General features: G+C 36.5%; 1 protein-coding gene across 1 annotated transcript; it reads right to left on the bottom strand.

Annotated features, from left to right (window-relative positions):
- On the bottom strand, positions 1-7,550 carry LOC149835722 (transcription factor SRM1-like). The gene is made up of 2 exons (XM_090010638.1): positions 6,611-7,550; positions 1-694 (listed from the first exon to the last, which is right to left on the bottom strand). The coding sequence occupies exons 1-2, from the start codon at positions 7,027-7,029 to the stop codon at positions 217-219; spliced, it is 897 nt and encodes a 298-aa protein (XP_089866764.1). The 5' UTR covers positions 7,030-7,550; the 3' UTR covers positions 1-216.
- Positions 7,551-18,639: the final 11,089 nt, after the last annotated feature.

The raw sequence follows: 18,639 nt of genomic DNA, 5'->3' as shown, positions 1-18,639 counted from the left end.
TTTTCTCTCAAAAAAAGACCGACATTTACAGGAACTGATTTACACCACCCAGTTCATTTTCTACGGCTTATTCCCACATAATATGAATGCAAAAATAGCTCAACAGTGATCCATTGTCTTATTGGTCTCCAAAGGAATTATAACAAACAGCACCAAGAACTAAACTGCCACCCCTATCCTTTATTTTCTTTATACATTTGGGTGGGGGTGCTGTAATCATCTGTGAGCTGAAGTCTGAGACATTGGGTATGCCGTTGGGGTGAGGTTCATGAGGGCACCAGGGACTGGCACGCACACTCCATATGCCATATGTCCAGGAGAGGGTAGACTTACTGGTGTTCCTATGGCAGAGACAAGCGGTCCACCAATGGGCTGGCCTATAGGAGTCCCGTATACACCAACACCTGAAGCACTTGGTGGGTGAGTGGCCGGCTTGACAGGTTTCCCAGTTGTTCCAGCAGCTCCATTCGTTTGACCTGTAATAGGACCCTGAGCGGACAGCATGTCGCCGTTACCAACACTGGTAATATCATGAATGCTTGACCGTCTTCTGTCTTTGTTAATTGAAGTGAGGCGAATGAAGTATTTCTGTGCATGACTAGCCACCTGCGTAGGTGTCCTCGAGATCACAAAGTTTCTTGAGATGCTGCGCCAGTCACCTTTTCCATACTTCTCCAAACCAAGCAAAAACAGCCTGTTCCAACAAATCCAACATGTGCACAGAGGATGAGATGCCCACCCTGAGAAGGGGAAAAAAGATTTCTTTGGAGAAACAGATCAAGAACAATTATTGAGCAGTGGCAGGTTTATAACCACAATTAAAACCTAGATCCGGAAGAGTGGTGAGCTGACATGCTCTATTAGTGAGTTTCTTGGACATTTTCTCATTTAGCACTTGAGATTCTGAGAATCATAGTTATTTACTAGTTTGTGTCTTCATCTGTCAAGATTTAAAATTCCTCCGCGTATAAGGAGATGTTCATGACTTGATAAAGACAACCTTCCAAGCCTCAGATTCAAATTTGAAGCTAAGATTTCAGAAATGTTATTTTTTAATCTTCCAGGACTCGCGTCCCAAATTGAAGCTAAGACTTCAGAATTGCTATGACTTATTAATATATCTTCATCACTTGCTCAAATGTATATGGTTGAAGGTCTTTCAAGGTAAATAGATCACATTTATCACGTCTCCACAAGCATCAAACATCACAAGCACATTTCCCCTTGACATTGATAGACTAACAAAAGAACATTGAGGATAGGTTGTCCAAATGATGAATATGAAAACAAACAGGGACATTGTCCAAATGACGAATATGAGCAAAAACAGATGAAAACAAATGGGAAAAAAAGCTTTTTCAAAAAATATCGTTGCCAAAATGCAGGCTCATGTATGAATAAATTTTGGAACTAAAAGTATGCCGCAATGAGACATTACTAAATTCTGGTGGCAAAAACACAGAAATACTGCCAAACAGTACAAATAAGAAAAAAAATCAAGACAGGATTTAGCTGATATTGAGAGCAGAGCAGAGCTTAAACACTAGGCTTAGGTTAATTTGTTGAAAGAAGAGCCCTTAAATTTCTCTGATGGGGTGTTAAAGAAATCACAGGAAAAAAAAACATCCCAGTAGACAGAAGATATGGGAAAACAAACATTGGGGGAAAAGAAAGTCTCAGCTCTCTAGTTTATGAGTTTCAGTTAGCTAATAACTGGGTCATTTCACGAGATTTTCATTAAAAAAAGGACATTCAATGGGTAACAGTCACACACACACACACACACACCATAGTTTAAACATAGTCCAAGTGTAGATTTTCATTTACAACCTTTAATAATAAAACAACAATGTGTAGATGTGCTCAAAATCAGTTAAAAAATATACAGTGCAACAACAAAGCATATTCACAACACTAACAGCAATATGAAGAAATTCCAAAATAAGGATAGAAGCAAAAAAAATCCTAATGTACATAAAATAACCAATTTTAAAAAAAAAATGCCATATGAGCTCTGTAATTTAGTTAACAAAGAGCAAGAGAACCTCTGTAATGCTCTATAGAGGAAGATGTGAATTTATGTGCTTAAATGAATTTGTGTTCTTGGTTATCTTGACAAAATGTAGTTGAAAATTAAAAAAGAGGAGAATATTTAATATAGGTTTCGTAAAGGCAAATATGTGCTCAACAAGCCGGAAAACTAGCTCAGAAAAAAACAAGCATGTGGAGGATCTGAGAATAATCCTACTACCTCCTCAGAGAGCTTGTGATTTGGAAAGGAAAAATGATCTAGCTTCAGCAAGACTTTGGATATTGCTACCAATTCATGGCTTAGCTGGACCCAAAATACAAATGGGATTGATGACAAAATTCTGCAGGAGAGATTTGAATCAGAAAGATTCACCATCAGGCACCTGCTAAAGGTTTTCGCAACAAGTTCATTTCCCCCTTTCCCAAAAGGACATAATGATGACTCAGTTGATTACTACAAGGTTGATTGTATTGTATCGTAGGATGTGTATCGTTACTATATAGAAAAACGATACGATATGCATTGTATCGTGATACAAATGTGTATCGGTGTATTGTACGATACGGGTGTAGCGCACTTAAAAATGGCCAAAAAGTAATTTTTTTATTTTTGAATTTTAAAGACCCCTCGAGGACCGACTCCCTCATTTGTGTAGAAGCTATTACGGAGGTATCCACGCACCCTAGGACTCGTGAGAGTGATTTGGGGGCCAATATGTGCGCGTGAATTTTTGCGATTTCATCAAGAGTGCATTTACACCATTTTTCACTAAAAGAAGCGGGTTAAGGTAAAAAAAACATAGTCTTTGCTTCTTATTAAGCTTTTTTGGAGAAGATGGAATCAAATGATCCAACATGGCAATGGGGCACTCGAATAATGAGTGAAAACCGATTGAAAATCGAGTGCAACTATTGTCATGTTATTTTGGGCGGTATCTCTCAGTTGAAGCATCATTTAGCAGAGACACATCTAAATGTTGCGTCCTCTGTCGGATGTCGTGAAATGAAAATGCCAGTAATTATTTACTAGTTTGAGAGAAAAATACAAATAAAAACTGGTTTGCATTGCTCCTGTGGCATGTTCTTAATTGAAGATATTACCATTTTGCATTGTTCTTGTGAGATTTGATGAATGATGATGTGTTACGTAGATCATAAATACATAAATGCTTCGCATGTGATTTACTATTTTGTATTGTTCTTGTGAGATTTGATGATTGATGATGTGTTATGTAGATCATAGAGACAAATGATTCACATGTGATTTTATAGTTGCATTTTGTATATTTCATCATTGTTTTGTGTATTATGATTTTTTAGAATTTTTGGTAATTTTTTATGATTTTTTTTAGAATTTTTAACTTTTTTTTTAATTTACGATTTTTTTATGATACGATGCTATTTTATTTTGGGCCCGAACGATACAGGTTATGATACCATACATACAACCTTGGATTACTAGGCTAATTTTCTTTGCCTGGAGATGCAGAATGTTGGAAAAGACAAAATTGTCAGGCAATGTAACTCATAGTGTTTTCCAAAACACATCGGGCATAGCATAGATGGTAGGAGGTTTTCCAGATGCAGTGCAGTACAGCCAATAAAAGAACAAAGAGGCAAAACAAAAAAAGCTTCAAACTGAGCTCCATTACCTATCATGAAACATATGGCCATAAAAGTGTGCTCAAAGCATTGACTGGCTATGAAAGATGCTCAAAGCAAAACCGTGTTGCAGAAGAAGACTGTTTTGACTCCTATAAGTAATCCGGTATGCACTATTTTAAAAAGAAAACTGAATGGACAGTATGCATGAGTTCTAGCAACCAAGGCATACGGCAAAACGGTTAGCCTATCTTAGCTAAGCAGGAAATATAGTGGTACAAGCAGGTGATACCCCACGGATTAACCTCCATGTACTACCAGCCAAAGACCAACCTTGGTCGCTGATTTTCAGATATTAATGGTTATCCACTTTTGTGATGTATGATGTGTGTGTGTGTATGTGTGTGTGTGTGTGAGAGAGAGAGAGAGAGATGAAATCATTGCTCGGTATGCCAGAATTACAAGCCTTCTTAGTTCAAAATATGAGCAAACACCTAACCTTATTGAGTTTTATTAGCTCAAATTGTCTAAAAGCATCTAACCTTACAAGCAATTATTGAAGATAAAGGTAAAGGGGTATTCAACAGGTTAAATATAAATGGAACTCTAGACAACAAAATACTTCAATTTCAAAAAAGGCCAAATCCTTAATTAAAACCCTAATGCAAACAAAAGTTAAACTAAATATTCTGAAACCAAAAACTACTAATGACCATGAATTGCACTCCAAATTCCAGAATCCTGAACAGAAGTAACTAGAAAAATCTGAGGCCAAGTTAATAACTTCAAATCAATTGCATCTTGTTAACTGTGACTGCTTTAGCAAGTTACCTAAATTGTTCCCCACAGATTTATATGAATTCATCCCAATTTCCTAGGCTCCAGAAAGTGCCTTAATCCTTCACACATAACTTTGGAGAAGCAAACTCAGCCCAAGCCTCTTTTAGCCATATCATTCATTTTCACTACCAAAGATTACTATTACTTCAAATATCATCCTCTTTTGGCTCACCAAGTATGCTTCTACCATTTAAACCACTTAAGCTTCAAACTTGGACTCTTTAAAACCAGCCGGAATCACAATTTCCAGATCACAGAGGAAGAGTACAAGTCCCTTGAAAGGATTCTTCAAGTTCTTGTCCCTTAGATTTTCACCAGGTTTGCCATTTGAGCAACAGTTACTTTACCACTAAATCAACCCTAATTAAGAATGAAATGTCATTCCAATTTTATGGGAATTAAGTAATGAACCAATTTAATCCCAAAAATGGATTTAAGTTTACGTAATTAAATTAAAAAGAAAAAGAAAAATACCAACTAGTAAAATTACAAATATAAGAATAAGGGAGGGAAACATGAAAAACTACACTTAAAAGTTAAAACATTTAAGAAAAAAAATTCAGATAAAAAAATTAATGAAATGAAATGAGGGACGGGTCATCGGACTTGGATGAATGCTAGGTTAAGTTGCCTCTTCAGTGAACTTGATGACTCATCCAAGGAATAAGCAAAAAAATCACAGTCCTTCCACTAAATCAAATAGCTCTTTCATAAACACAACATTAAGGAAGTGGCCTTGGACCTCTCATGTGAATGACTAAAGTGAATGGTTTCATTCAAAACTCACCAGTGTCTTGCAGGTTGCAAGTGCCAGAGAGCCAAGTAGGCTACGTCAGAATAATTTGAACTAAAGCAAATCGTAAATTGGGGTACAATGGTTGAACATCAAGATTCACAAGTAACAAACTAAAATAAAGAATCCAATGGCCATGGTTGATCCAAACTATTTATTGGACAAACCCACAAATTAATCTGTCTTTCCAACATCAAAATGCAGCCATTAAAATGTTGCCATGCCTTTGTTCCCAACATGAGTGACTAACCTCTATTTATATCTAAAGGAACATGTTTGGCACTTCTGACTTGAGAACTCCACTCCTTGAGAGAAACTGAGAGGTGAGTGGCAAGGATAGAACACCAAAATCAGTTCACAGTTGCAGGCGTGGAAAGGTCAAATCCATGAGCATTCAAACATTTGGGTGTCTAGAATTAGATCACAGCATTAAAATAATTGCACAATTCCAAGTACCACATAGGTTATAAACGATCAGATCCAATACAAGATAGCAATTCCTGCAACTGTCCATCTAAAAGCTCATAAGCGACCTTACCAATCATGGTGAGCTATCATCATCATATTTGAAGTGAATCTCAAGTGGTATCTCTTTATGGAGATGCTCTGCTAGTAGATGAAGTTGAATAACAGAAGTTAATTTTCTCCTGTTGCCTCCAATCTTAGCATAATTACTATATTTTGTTCAATTATCATAACTGGGACTGGAGGCAACCAAGACAGCCAGCTAGGGAAAAGCAACTCTCTATATCCTACTCCATTCCTGTAAAAATAGTTTATGCTCGCAAAACAACAGACCCTTCTGCAGAGCAAAGATCAGATTTGCATTTTCTAGTTTCAGAATCATCAAAAGAAGCCGGAAAGGATAGGAGTATGAAGTCCTTCAAATAAAACAAATCTTGCTCATGCAACGAACACCACTAATACCAACCGAAACACTATGATATAGAAATTACTAAACAACCAATATCCAATGTTCTTAACTAAAAAATGCAAGAGAGTTCAGACTAGAGTACAACATTATTTTACAGTTACAATTAATCATCTGACACTTGAAATCACCGGAACACCAACTCACCAACAAACATGAACTCCGTCAACGGCAACCGGAACGTACATAGAACTACTATTCTATTGAACCAATAGAAAAAGAAGAAAAATAATCCTTTGGAATTTCAGAAGTGGTAATTTAGCTATAAATTTGACTACAGTTGCAGGCATCCACTAACAAATAGATTAATACAAAAACACCAATCAGAACCAAAGAGTCTAGAGATTTATCAGAGGAATATCAACATGGATATCGAGTATGCAATGAAAGAATTGAAATCGGTAGAAGAATACCTGTGCTCCTCCTCTGTCCAAGCTATCCCCTTGCGCCTTTCCTGATCAGACCGAGACCCCGCCTTCTCAATGACGTCGGACTCCGAATTCTGTAAATCCCCGAAGTGGGTGCTTTTCCTTCCGCCTCCATTCTCCGGGGAGGCATCCCCAAATGGGTCCGAAGAAGAGGACGACGCATAGTTAGGCAGCGGCACCCGCCCGGATTCAATCCCATCGATGTCCTCCACAAGTATGTCATAATGTTGCTTCACCTCCGCCATGGTCTTTCCGGTCACCGACGCTGCAATTCGCTCCCACCGGTCGCTCGAATCTTTCGGATGGATCGCAAGCGCATCCTCGAAGGCCTTATCCTGCTCTCTGCTCCACACGGAGCCATCCACCGCTTCGGAAACCGAACTTCCCCCACAATCTGTTGTCATCTAAACCCTTTTCATGAAACCCAACATAGAAATTTCGATTTAAACCGAAGATTTCGAATCTCCCCGCTTGTTCGCTACGTTAGACGAACGAAATCCAGGAGAAAACCGACATAGCCATAAAGAAATCCAAGGGGGAAACGATCGAAGAAAAGTTCAACTCCGAGACCAATTATTGGAATCTGATAGAGACAATCGAAAAACACAAATGGGTACCAGAAATTCTTGCAGATCCAACGGCACAGAATCGGTCGACGCGAATAATTTCACATTGGCAGAGCGACAGACTTGTCAGCCAGAAAACGTGGGGAAGAGGAAGGCGCGGGAAAAAAACATAAGGGAGAATGGTGGTTGACTCAATACCCCTATAATTCCCATCGCTTGAGCAGAAACAAACACGAATTATGAACAGGGAAAATGGGTTTTTCCAGTCAGAAATTGGGAGAAACAAGAAAAGATCGAATTTGGGAAGAAAAAAGGGGAAGGCGGGGAAAAAACCGATAGAGAGAGAGAAGAACAGAACAGAAAAAAAGCAGGGAAATTAGGAAAATGGTTTCATGAGAAAACAATGCAAGACAGACAAGACGCACTGTACCTACAGACCATTTTAAAAACTAGACGCGGTAAAAAAAAACGCAGTAAAATGTTAAAAAGGAAGATTTTGAAATAGTACCTAAGAAATATTCAATAACAAAAAAGAATCACCTTATCTTTTCTTTTTTAGCTTTTGACAAAGACAGATAGTACTCACTTTTGGCACCATTCTATGTTTTGGTCGAGAAAAAACAATATGACAAACATCTATTCAAAATATGACAAATCTAACATTGAATTTTTTTATGATTTTTACATTTTATCACATAACAAATTATGTGCCTTCGTCAAACCATTTGTTTAAGTTATAAATTAAAAATATCAAACACCATGTAAGTTGTCACGTACAAAACCACATGAAAAAAAATTAAGCGCTATGGTTTTGACGAAATAAAAGAGCAAAATATCAAGAAAATAATAAATTGGTCATGTTTGTTATATTTTCTTTCGCAATCAATTAAGGTATTATGATAAAATTTAGTGTCATCTATGTCATTGTTCATTGTTTTTCTTGTTAATCAAAAACAAGCTCCTAGACTTTCAGTTAAAAAACACATAACCCCATCTTGTCTTTAAAAAAATGCCTTAATGCGTGAAACTTGAAGCATGTAGAAAGCACGAGAGGAAGTAAAAGATGACAGAGGATATATCACCTATAATTGTAGTTTATATTTTTAAGCCTTTTGCTTAAAAATAAAAAAAACAATCATCCTGCATATGTTTTATAGTAAAAGATACTTTTCAAAAAACAAACATTCTCATAAAAAATGCATTTCTAGTTATTGATGGATTTTTCCTTCGCCTTAGCCTAAAAACAAAACAAACAATTATGATCTTATATTGAATTAACAGTCTCTTGTAAAATTTCAAAAGCATGAAAGAAACTCGTAGTTTTGCACTTATAGAACAAATCTTCTGAGAAGTTTGTTAGAATCTCTCTCTCTCTCTCTCTCTCTCTCTCTCTCTCTCTCTCTCTCTCTCTCTCTCATTACTAATTTACATTTAGAAGGAAAAAAATATATATATAAAAAAAAAAAAAGGCAAAGAGCAACGGCTGGTGATAGTAAAATGGTAAAAGAGAGATGGCAATGGTATTTATGGTGGCAGTAGTAGCAATAATAATGAGAAGAATGAGGTGGTGATAGTGTTGAGAGGGGGAGGGGGGAGATATAAAGAGAAACAGGGAGACGGACCTACATTTAGGGATGGAAGTGGGGCGGGGCGGGGGACAAGGTCTCCACCCCCACCCCGCCTCCATCCCCGGCGGGGAATGGATTTTATCCTCCATCCCCGCCTTCATCCCCGTTTCATGCCCTCCATCCCCTGTTCAAACGGGGATGAGGCAGGGCGGGGCGGGGATATTGTGGGGAAAAGTGGTCGGGGCGGGAATGAGGCGGGGACGGGGTGGGGCAGGGAAAAGTGCACGTCCATCCCCGCCTCTACCCCCTAACGGGGATGGATTTTAACCTTCGTCCCCGCCTCCATCCCCGTTTCACATCCTTCATCCCCGGTCCAAACGGGGAGAGGCGGGGCGGGGCCCCGCTTTCCCCCGGTCCACTGCCATCCCTACCTACATTAGGACTTGGGGGGTGCCAAGAATTTAAAACTTTCATTAGAGCCCTTGCTTGGCTGCTCCCAATATAGGTACGGTGCCCCTCCAAGAAAAAATTTCTCTACCCCACAAGTAAACCAAGAAAAATTTTCTGGCCTCCACCCCTACACAAGAAAAATTTTCTTGTTTATGTTTGGGTCCCCAATAAAAGTTTCTGGGTCCGTGCCTGGAGAGAAAGGGTTCTTTCGTTTATGTTAGAGAGTAAAAAAGTCAAATATAACACAGACTTAAAGGTAAAAAATGCCAATATAACGTAGACTTTGCAGAGTTGGATAGATTAATACTTTAGACTTTGTGGAGTGTTTTTAAAAATTCTAAAAAAGCGAGGTCTCTTTTAATTAATTATTACCTAAAACATAAGTGAGCGTTTTGAAAATGAGTGTAATAAAAAGGTTAAAGTGAAAAAATTTTAAAACGGTAAAAGAAGACTGGACTCTCCTTGTCAAAGCAATCGTCTTGAAGATCATTTTTTGTTTTCCACGGAGAAGTTAAAAGATCTTAAAAGGACAAAAACCTACATGCCAAAAATGGTGAAAAAAGCTATTGGCCTTTCCGTTTTGCTTTACTGGCGGTGCAAAGTAAAATCTTAAACCGACGGTTATTTTTTACACGGGTGAAAAAACGGGGTTGAGAAAGAAAGATAGGAAAGAGAAAAATCGTGTCGATTGGATTGGGTCTGAAAATGACAACTCATCGATTGTAGGTAGTGGTGGGCAACGGGCCGGGCCGGCCCACTAATAGACCGGGCTGGCCCACGGCTCGTGGGCCTAATCGGCCCAAGCTGGATTGTAGGGGTGTCAATGGGTCGTATCGTAACTAAGCCCTATAAGATCAGGATTTGGTGATAAAAAAAAAAAGTTTAATTACAAACCAGGTTGACCAAGTGTGGTTTTTGAAATTCTATACCAAATCCAAGTTTCAATTAAGACTCATAATTTTTCAATTTACAAATGATAAACAAATAGGTATGAACCGGATTTTGTTCATATAATCGGATTCACTTTCGGTATTGAGTTTTGCATTGAAAGGTGAACCCGAATCTAATTAGAATCCAAATCTGATTAAAACTCAAATCTGATCAAGTATAAATCGGATCCAGATTCGGTTTTATCTGATTTCCTTCGACTCCAAATTCGAATATGAAACCGATTATAGGTCAGATTCGATTAGTCAAGACTCTAGATCCAACCCAAGTCCCACCCATTTACATCCCTATTTCATAGAGAGTACACACCCAATCTTATTTTTAGACAAAGACAGGATCTGAATACAAAATTCACTTGCTTCAAACAACTACTACAACAATGAGAGAAGTGCTAATGGTTAATGCGTTTAACATTTGGACATTTTTTGTTGAATTTTTAGATTAACTCAGCCAACGAGCGGCTCGGCTTGTTTGGTAGGAGCTGTTAGTGCACGTCACCTTGTGTTGTGACGTTGCAAGTTCAAATCCCAATGGTATGATGTATAACTGGTGGGGGTCTGTCTAACCCCAGCTTGCCTATAAAACAAAAACAAAAAACCTATATTAACTCAACCTAACCATACAGATGTGATCAACATAGTTTGCTTACTAAAAATCAAGCCTTGAATCGTGATTGTTTGAGATGAGAACATGATTGATGGATGTCACTAGCTAGTCGAAAAACCTAAAGAGGACAGGTGAGGATGGGCAACGAAGACGAAGACGAAGACGAAGACGAAGACGAAGACGGTGAGGAAGCTGCTTCTCCTAATGGGAGGCTCCCAGCTACTAGAGAGACCCAACTGCATCAGGAGGGAGTGCAGGGCCATGGCATATCACCTGTTAAGGAGGGAGGGGCGAGCCACCACATCAGAGGACATGGTCAAAAGTTGTGGGGGGCGAAACTCAATGCGGTCAAGCCTATAGGAGAAACTGTTCATTCCATGAAGATTAAAGATCGAAACGTCATTTATAACCATCCAAGATAGGTATGATGTCCTGAAAAAACCTTTTGAGAGGACCCCAATTAAAACTTGAAGGTCCGATTAATACATGGATCCAAGTATAGTTTGTGAAATTTTATACCAGACCTATAGGCTCGACCCTAGTTTCGATTAAGACCCATAATTTTTTAATGTAAAAATGATAAAAAAATAGTATTTTACTGAGAATTGCCGAGTTCTGGTTCATGTAATTCTTATCGGGTCTAGGTATGGTTTCTCTTATGATGGGTCTGATCAGACCCAGTTCCAGACCCAATAACATACCCAAAAATCCCTAGTCAGGTGATTTCACCTGGGTCCAAAACAAACTCGACCCATTGACACCCCTACCTAAGAGGAGGGAGGTCACTTTATGCAAGAATCTTAATATATAGGCAATGGCCATACTTTTATTCATATGGTGTAGTATGATTCGAGTCACATTTTGTTGGAAATATGGCTTGACTTATTATGTTGATGGCAGGTGCATCAGGCGATCAAAGAAGGTAAATAATAAAAAAAACAGCCGATAAAAAAGATGGTTGGCAAAGAGTTAAAACAAAAAAGAATTGGAAGGAGAATTCTAATGTAGAAACCTCTAATGGACTTGAGGCCAGGAACTCAAGAGAAGAGTATGGAGATTGATATTAAGAAGACCGGGGTCTATATCTGTAAGGAACCTTCAATGGACATAGAACATGCAGAGATTAATGTTAGGTTAGATCTAAGCATTTCCTAGGATACAGTGTTGGACGATGAGGCTCAAACTAACAGAGATCATAATAAGCAAGTAATGGTAGTGATGGCAGTTGTCCTGGTGATTTCCTTTGGAAACTCATCGATAAAATTTAGCCAATGGATGACGAGCATTAAGGGCACAGAAAGCATGCAAACACACAATGTAATGAAAGAACAAGAAAGTAATCGAGCACACAAAATATCAGATTTACGTGATTCGGCAAAACCGCCTATGTCTACGATAAGAGTATAAGAGAAATCTTTATTGAAACTGACACGTATGTGATATTACAGGGCTCTCAAGAACAAGAAGAAATACACAAATATGCAGCCAATACGGATTACCTCGACCCCACAAGTAGAAACCAAAATATACACCACCTTATTTCTTCTCCCTTGTTGCAATCTGAAAAAACGATCATTCACCCTTGTGAACAAAAATCCTTAAAGAACCTCTCTTAAAATTCACACCTTGGAACCACCCTCTATACCTCTTTATATAGAGGTTTCACACTAAGTTTCCAAAACAAAGAGAGAAACCCTCAATGAGGTTTCCTTGGTAGCATAAGAGGACTCTATTTGAGGTTTCCTTAGTAATACAGGAGATGGACTCTAAGTGGTCTCATGTCTTATCTGGCAAGACAAAACCACATCATTCCAACAATCTCTACCTTGGGTTTGGCTTGCTATCACCTATGCCAAAAAAATTCTCTCGCCTTCAATGCCCCCTCTCCTTAAGGCTCATGCTTCTAACCTAAAACATTAACAAAGTTCATGCAATGCCTCAATTTATCACCTGTAAGCAGCTTAGTCAACATATCAATTACACTATCCATCGTGTGAACCTTTACCAAGTCCAACTCATCATCGTCCTTCGTACGAACCTTTAACAAGTCCAACTCCACATCTTCTATTATAGCCAACATCTGCTTATTGTTATCATTTGAGTTGATAGCATCTTTATAGCATGATGAATCATCTACATCAATCGTTAAAGCAAAAAAAACCACATCTTTAAAAGCATACCTTACTAAAGTTTTATGAGTCCTTCTTTCTTTGTTTCTTGCCAAGATATATGGTTGTTCTTACTCTTGAATCATGGTAGGAGCTTATTGAAAAGAAAAATCACATCTTCCTTTGTAGGTGGATCAATCTCATCCACCTTCACCTCAATTGCCAGTTTCTTTTTATAATCTTTCAATTGCATGTAAATCTTCTTATTTGCTTTTACTATATACTCATCATCAAACACAACATCCCTACTTATGACGACCTTTATGAGAATTAGGATCTCATAACTTGTACCCCTTCATCCTCTTCTCATATATGAGAAAGATGCATAGTTTAGACTTAACATCTAATTTGGAACGTTGTCCACTATGCACATGAACATAAGCAAAACATTCAAAGAGTTTCAAAATAGAATAATCAACTAGTTTACCAGTCCATATCTTCTCTAAAGCCTTGCAATCAATTCTTTTATATGGTGACTTATTGATAATAAAAAAAATCTATATTAATTGCCTCTACTCAGAAGATTTTCTCCAATCCTGCATTCAATCTCATACTGTGAGCCATTTTCATAAGAGTCGTGTTCATCCTTTTTGCCAAACCATTCTATTGAGGTGTCTCTGGTATGGTAAATTCATTAGACTTACACTCTCCTCCATTATATGACCTCAAGTATTTTATCATTTTTCTTGTTTATGTCTCTACCTCTGTCTTCTACTGCTTGAATTTCAAGAATGTCTCTATTTTATTCTTTATGAAGTAGACCCAAAATTTTCTTGTGTAATCATATACAAAGGTAATGAAATATGCATCTCCACCATTAGATTTAACCGATGCAGACCCCCGTATATTTGTATGCACATAGTCTAAGATGCCAGGGCTTGTATACTTTGCAGTTTTGAAAGCTACCTTACATTGCTTTCTCAATGCACAATATTTGAAGAAATCTAGTTTGCATGACTTAACATCATTCAACAAGTTTCTTTTATGAAGTTTTATTGTTTCACCTAAAATTGTGTTCCCTATCAACCTGTGTAAGTTCCTTGTCAAGTAGCCTTTCATAACTATCAAAGCTCTTTTAGTTACCTTAAGAATTTTATCAATTGTTGCAAACCTGCAACCACTTACATCTAAAGCATCAAAAGATATTGAATATTTTTTAAGCTCAAACACATATCTCACATCAGTTAAGGTTTTTATCACTCTATTAGACATTTTGATTTTTACTGTTCATATTCTTGTGATCTTACACACATCATCATTACCCATAAAAACATATTCAGCATCATAATCTTGATAAGTATCCAACCAATCTCTATGTGGGCATATATGGTATAAGCATTCAGAATCTAAAATCCAATGGTATGAGAATTGATTCATAATTGCAGAAATTGAAAGTAGTTATGTATCATCACCTTTACTTATATTGACTGCCATACATGCCTATTCTGAGTTGTTGCCCTTTTTATCTTTCTTCTTGATGTCCTCTTTGTGCTTCCAGCAATCCCTCTTCAAGTGTCCCTCTTTGTTGCAATAATAGCAAGTAAGCATGCTCTTTCCTCTCGACTTAACGGTTCTTATTTTTAGAAACTCGTGACTTCGATATACCTCTTTCTTGAGCAAAATCACTTCCTGCCAGACGCTCTTCTCTTTGAGGTCGATCGATGCCAAGCTTTTTTCTTATCTCATTCAATAAAAGAGCCACAATAACCTCATCCAACTCAAAAGTCTCCTTTCCAAATAAAAGAGTGGTCACTAGGTGATCATAGGATGAAAGAAGAAAGGTCAAAAGTAACAAAACTTGATCTTCTTCTTCAATCTTTATTTTAAGACTCAACAACTTAGTCAAGATCCTATTGAAGATATCCAAGTGATCCTACAAATTCGAGCCCTCCGTCATCTAAAGAGCATATATTTATTTTTTCAAATAAAACTTAATAGTCAATGATTTTATCATGTATAAGCTCTCTAATTTCAACCATATGTCGGGGATAGAGTCTATATTCATGACATTATAGAAAACATCATATGCAAGATTAAGCCGAATAACATTAACTGCTCTTTCACATATGTCATCTCAATCATCATTAGACATATCCTTGGGTTTCTTACTTTTTTCATAGAGGGCTTTAACCAGCCTTTGTTGGGTCAAAGATCTTTCACTCTATATTGTCGTAACCCAAAGTTCATCTTCTGATTAAACTTTTCAATCTTGTATTTCATGCTTAATCCTTTCATTGCCATTGTGAACAAGCCTTAAGATCGGGTCTTACTTCACTCTATATTTCTACAATTCAAAGCTCATCTTCTCATTAAACTTGTTAATCTCGTACTTCATGCTTGATCCTTTCATTGCCATCGTGAATAACTCTAAGACCGGGTCTTGGTTTGATACCAGTTTTAGAGTATGAGAACCATGTAAACACATGATGCAATGAAAGAACAATAAAGTAATCAAACACACAAGACATTGAATTTACATGGTTCAACAAAACCGTTTACATCCACGGAGAGAGTATGAGAGAAATCTTTATTGAAACCGGCAAGTATGCGATATTACAAGGCTCTCAAGAACAAGAAGAAATATAGTAATATGCAACCAATATAGATTACCTTGACCCTACAAGTCAAAACTGAAATTTGCATCACCTTATTTATTCTCCCTTGTTGCAATCTGAATAAGCAAACCTTCACCTTTGTAAACAAGAACCTTCGAAAGACCTCTCTAGAAATTCGTACCTTGGAACCACCCTAAGTGAGGTTTCTTTGGTAACATAGGAGGACTCTATTTGGGGTTTTCTTAGTAATATAGGAGACAGACTCTAAGTGGTCCCATGTTTTATATGGCAAAACAAGGCCACATCACCCCAACAAGCAACAGGTCACATATTCAAAGCACGAATGACATGAAAGATATGGTTCTTAATGAGGCAGATAATGTAACACCCCAATTTTTAAAACTCGAAAAATGATAAAAAAAAATTTAATATTTTTAAACGCTTAACAAATAGCAGTGAAAAAACTCATCAGGTTTAAAATTCAGCGTGTGACTTTTCGTAACCATTCATAACCAGATAATTGTGAAACAAAAGAAATAAATTAAAGTATGCATATAGTAAGCAAAGTCCACAATTGTCTCTAATTAATTATATTTGTTCAATTATAATTAAAATTTAAAAAAAATAATCAGAGTCTCAAAATATTTGGAGGTATAGGAAAAATAAGCACAGTCCCCATCGCAACCTCCCGCCTTCGCTTGCAAGTCTTACTCACTTCCTAAAAAATATTAAATCATATAGGGTCAGACAAAAAATGTCTCAGTAGGATAGATTATACTAAAACCGTAAAACAAAACTTTAAAAACAAAAAATTTTTCTAACTTTTTCATAAATTAAATCTAAAGAATTAATCCTTCCTGCATTTTAGTAATTAAAGTAAGCATACTCATTACCAAGTTGAACAAATATGCATCATCTATTTAGACCAAAGCAAGTAAAATGTATGAACAGTTAATAATTAATCCAATTATTATTCTAGACTACGTGAATTAACACTAACAAAAACTAAATTAACTAAGACAACTAATAACAATTAACTATTGGGGAAAAACACGTATGATGTAAATACCAAAGCAATAAACTACTAATAGCTAGTGAATACACTTATAACTCTACCAAAAAAAACTAAACTAAACAATCAGACTACGACTATTTGTAACTACCGGCTAATAGAAACAAAGAAACAAAAAAAAAACTCTATATAAAAAAAATAAACCGGTTGAACACAAAATAAAATGTACTGCAGCTATGTTAAGAAGCTACGGTGATTCAAGATCTACGAATTAAGTAACCTAATTAACATATATTATATACACTAAAAAATAATAAAATTATTAATTAAAAAGACAAGCAGCTATCACTACCGTTAACGTCAATTGCTATAAAACACAAACTAATGTCAATGCATCAAAACGTTATGGATCTAACCTGTATAAAATTAATTGCTAACCTAAATAAACACATTGCTCTAATGGTAAATAGCAAAAGACGTTGATTCATGGAATTCTAAAAAGCTACATGCTTGAACCGAATGATAAAAGAAAACTTAAAAACTTAAGATGTATGCAGAGAACAAATAAAAAAAAAACAATGCTATGTGTTGAATGAAGGCTAGTAATGAACGTTGTTGAATGGAAAATTAACAATGACGTTGACAAAAAAAATAAAATGTTGAACGAGTTTAACCAAAGACGCTGCATCTAAAAAAAACTAAAGAACCACTGTACAGAAACGATGCTGGTATCAAATAGTAAATAAAAAAAACTGAAGCTGAATAAATAACTAATTGCTGAATAATCTTTCGACTAAACTATTTTAACTCAGACATCCAAAGAAAGCGCAGCTAATCTATCAACTCGACATATATTTTTTTCTTTTTGTTTATTAGCAGATGCAAACCATGAAATAAACTAAATTACATATGCAGTTGATGCGATGATCTATGAAACTATATGTGATGCATTGCGTATGCTATGTAAAACCTAAATCTATGGTGGAAAAGAGAGAGAAAAAGAAACGATCGGTCACAGATCACGTTTGATGGAAGGGTTGAGAAGAGAAGGTGGTCAATCCAGCTGCATTCACATTTTCCCAGCAAAGAAGGTAAGAAAAGTCGATGAAGAATGGGTTTAAAAGACGGATGAAATAAAGAAGAAGAAGAAATAGCTTAAGAGGAGAAATCAACCAAGAATGAAGAAGAAGAAGAAAGGAGAAGAAAATATCGAGGAAAGGGGGCTGCTGGAAAAACATCTTCTCCAGCCCTCTTAATTCTATTTATAATCCCTAATTATTTTAAAATCTTAATTTTTAAAAAGAGTCCGCTAATTTTTAATAATTTTTAAAAGGTCTTTTCTTTAAACGTGTTTTTCAAAAAGTTATTTTTCTAAAACTAATTCAAAATAATTAAGTAAGTCTTACTCTAACTAAATTATAATTATGAAAATTCTAAAACTAATAAAAATACTGAAAAGTGCAAGGCCGAATTGAAAAATACGATTTTTCTCAAAAATTCGATTTCGAAGCAAATACTCGAAAACCACGATAAAGATGAGTTTTTTTTAAATGTGATTTATAATGGATCATGCATAAATAAAGATGAATAAAATGCAAATATGTATGCATGATCAATGGCCAGGTTATGAGATGGAGCTGGTGACTTTTTCTAATAAGGTGTGTTTGGATTCATGATGTCTGAGAAAATGGAGTTTGAATATTGGGTGCAATCACATAACACAAAATTTATGCATCACCTGAGGTCTTAGGCCCCACAAGTGACAGGCCCTATCCTCAAGATGGAGGGTGATAAGGTGCTTAATGCACAAATATTTGTGCAATCATATTGCACTTGATCTTTTCACAGGAAAATATTGTAGGATGCGAAAAATGAGATTCTCTTCTACAACATATAAAATTCCAAATCTAATAGGCGCCTCAACTTTATTTCACAAGCATGCATGCTTCACCAACAAGCCCTTCATGACAGCTTGCTGCATGACACATCCCCAATCCTGAGAGATTTTCAATACCGACTTGTACTTTTGGAAATAATCAAAATACACCCAAGCTTTTAGTATACTGTAAAGATTTAGAGTAGATGGCACTAAGTTTTGAGCACAATACCGAGATTGACTGCTAATTGGAAAATATGGCAAT

Source organism: Nuphar pumila, chromosome 6 (genome assembly GCF_984573655.1).
Source record: "Nuphar pumila chromosome 6, dmNupPumi1.hap1.1, whole genome shotgun sequence".
NCBI lineage: Eukaryota > Viridiplantae > Streptophyta > Magnoliopsida > Nymphaeales > Nymphaeaceae > Nuphar > Nuphar pumila.
The sequence above is the reverse complement of the archived record's forward strand: the minus strand, read 5'-3'. Positions and strand labels throughout refer to the sequence as shown.

Excerpts from the sequence above, each read along its gene's own strand:
- LOC149835722 (XM_090010638.1), bottom strand. The coding sequence starts at position 7,029 with ATGACAACAGATTGTGGGGGAAGTTCGGTTTCCGAAGCGGTGGATGGC. Across the intron at positions 695-6,610 it reads TGGACAGAGGAGGAGCACAG|GCTGTTTTTGCTTGGTTTGG; the intron begins GTATTCTTCTAC and ends TTGTTGGAACAG.